This window comes from Olea europaea, chromosome 5, assembly GCF_002742605.1.
Source record: "Olea europaea var. sylvestris chromosome 5, O_europaea_v1, whole genome shotgun sequence".
NCBI lineage: Eukaryota > Viridiplantae > Streptophyta > Magnoliopsida > Lamiales > Oleaceae > Olea > Olea europaea.
Window position 1 is genome coordinate 5753468 of NC_036241.1, and position 3050 is coordinate 5756517.

The 3050-nt window shown below is 39.0% G+C and overlaps 1 protein-coding gene across 1 annotated transcript; it reads left to right on the plus strand.

Annotated features, from left to right (window-relative positions):
• Positions 1-1262: 1262 nt before the first annotated feature.
• On the plus strand, positions 1263-3050 carry LOC111394486 (protein JINGUBANG-like). Its single transcript, XM_023020331.1, has one exon. It carries the CDS (start codon positions 1497-1499, stop codon positions 2775-2777), a length of 1281 nt encoding a protein of 426 aa, XP_022876099.1. The 5' UTR covers positions 1263-1496; the 3' UTR covers positions 2778-3050.

The window sequence follows — 3050 nt, forward strand, 5'->3', positions numbered from 1 at the left end:
GCTTGAGTTTAAGTCATTTGAGTCTGCAGAGTTGACTTGACCATAAAGCCATCTAGCGGCCACATAGGGCCTCATACTGACTATTATTAAAAACTTTTTTCCTTTCGTAGTTGAATGACCTTCTACTATCATTTTTTTTAATCGATGAAATATAATTGAACGAGGTAACAACAAAATGAATTAGATTGAGTAATGGGCAAACATGCTCAAACGGACCTTGTATGCATCAACAAACTTTTTTCGATCTCGTCATGCTGAAGCGATTATACTTTAGTGACAAATATAAATCATGTTAAACTTATAAACAACCGACTTACGAATATTATATCAAATATGTTCTTATGTGACTTGTCATTACAATTTTGAGTTTTACACATGAAAATAACAAGATAGATGAAAATGATGGATTATCATGTCTTTGACAAGGACAAGACCATTTTACATGTTCTATCATTCGAGTTTGTACATGTGTGCGGCCGTGGCCTCACAAAATTGTAATGCCAAAATTCGACTATATCGTTCACTCGAGTATGGTACATAAAAGTAGGTGAAACAATGTAGGGACACCAACTTACCAAAATGAAATATATTATTAATTTTTCAGGAAAATAAAAACCACATCATGGATATTAATCATATATGTCGAGATTGAATTGTTCGATAAGAAAATATTTTCTCTCTCTCTCTTTAAAAGAAGGCTTCAAGAAAATTCATCGACGCGTGGCTAGTTTAATCAATTCCGTATTAACTAATCAGTTTTTCAAGTTGCGTCACTATTTATAACATCGTTGTTAACATAAAGTATAGAACATATACAATAATCTATTTCCATGACTCCCACAAAATTGTGAAGTTCTACACTAGTCATGAAAATGGAATGTATATATATAATATACACCATGGAATTATCCATTTTTCAACAAACTCAACGAACAAATGAAAATTGAGAACGCCAAAATCTCTTTGCACTCTACGAATAAGTATCATTTTGCTACAAATTCAACGAAGGATATAAATGTACCTCGACTAACTCAATACGTATAATATTGAATCAAGTGACATAATTTGAGAGGACTCATTTTACGCCGTTAAATTTAGCTAAAGAAAATAATTAGACTCAAAATATGAGAACCCCAAAATCACTTTGTACAAAAGGACTAGGCACACCTGCACCTGACCACCCCCTCCCCCTCGCCCCCTTCCTCCTCACACATACATTATACAAACCCCTCATCCCTCTCCTATTTACATGCTCTCTCTCCTCTCCCGCCTTCAATTCTATTATATCCCCTACTATCTCTCTCCTTCACTATCTCTCTATACACCTTTCTTCTCAGGGTTTCTCTCCATTCCGTTCATTTTTCACCAATTCAATCTTCTATTTTCTCCTCCTAATTCTCATCAGATTGATACGGTGATTGAATTGGAATGATATTCTGAAGAAACCAATAGTCTAACTTTAACAATTGGTAACATTGATTCTCTCTGATCAAAACATGTCCTCTTCAAGCGCAGCAGCCGACGATGATTTCGCTAACCGGAACAGCAGTTTCTCTGTTTATGACCCTAATCGCCTCTCCGGCGAAGGCTCTCCTATGATGATGTCCCCATGGAATCAATCCTCTTCGCCTTTTATGAAATCTTCTTGGTCGAATTTCAGCGAAACCGCATCTCAGAAGATTCCTCAGAATGGCCTAATTGGTTCCCTTGTTCGCGAAGAAGGCCATATTTATTCTTTGGCTGCTAAGAATGACATTCTTTATACTGGTTCTGATAGCAAAAATATTCGTGTTTGGAAGAACATGAAAGAATTTGCAGCGTTCAAATCCAACAGCGGCCTTGTTAAGGCAATTATTATATCGGGAGACAAGATTTTCACTGGACATCAAGATGGAAAAGTTCGAGTTTGGAAGACTAATCCCAAGAATCCAAGCGTTCATAAACGTGTGGGCACTTTTCCTACCTTCTTCGACATTTTCAAAGCTTCCATTAGGCCAAGCAGCTATGTCGAAGTGAAGAGAAACCGAACTGCGCTTTGGATCAAACACGTGGATGCTATTTCTTGCTTGAGCATCGATCAGGAAGAAGGGCTTCTGTATTCTGCTTCATGGGATAGGACTTTTAAGGTTTGGAGAATTGGGAATTCTAAGTGCATTGAATCTGTTAAGGCCCACGATGATGCCGTAAACTCAGTGGTGGTGAGCGTCGAAGGCACGGTGTACACTGGCTCGGCCGACGGGACAGTGAAAGTCTGGAAAAGGGAACAAAAAGGTAAGGTCATAAGGCATGCCCTGGTGCAGACTCTTCTGAGTCAAGAATGTGCTGTTACTGCTTTAGCAGATAGCAACTCGGGTTCGGTCGTCTACTGTGGGTCATCCGATGGACTTGTGAACTTTTGGGAGCGCGAGAAAAAGCTGGTCCACGGTGGCGTCCTCAAGGGCCACAAATTGGCCGTACTCTGCCTCTCCGTGGCAGGGAATCTTGTGTTCAGTGGATCGGCCGACAAAACTATCTGTGTGTGGCGACGCGATGCGTCCGTGCACACTTGTCTCTCGGTATTGACTGGTCACACAGGACCAGTCAAGTGTCTCGCGGTGGAGGAGGACAAGGAATCAACAAGTGGCGATCGGAAATGTGTTATATATAGTGGAAGTCTCGATAAATCTGTCAAGGTGTGGAGCGTTTCGGATATGGTGATCGATCCAAATCAAATGGTTATTATGCATCAAGGTCAAGGAGATGGCTATTGGGATTCAATACCATCAGCAAAATACTGATCATGATCAAATCAATCCCATGATTGATTGAATTTCTCAAGATGTTAATTCAAGTAAGTGTTGATCAATCCATGGTTTTGATTGGTGCACAAGAACTCTTCGATGCTTAGTGTAAATTATGAATTAATTATATGGGATATTGGTGCATGGATGATTGACTAGTAGAGAGAGATGAATTGAATAGGAGGAAAAACTCTCATTAACTATTATTATTAAAATTATTTTGTTTTACACTTAATTTTCCCACTTGTATGGGATACTGTAATTAAAGAA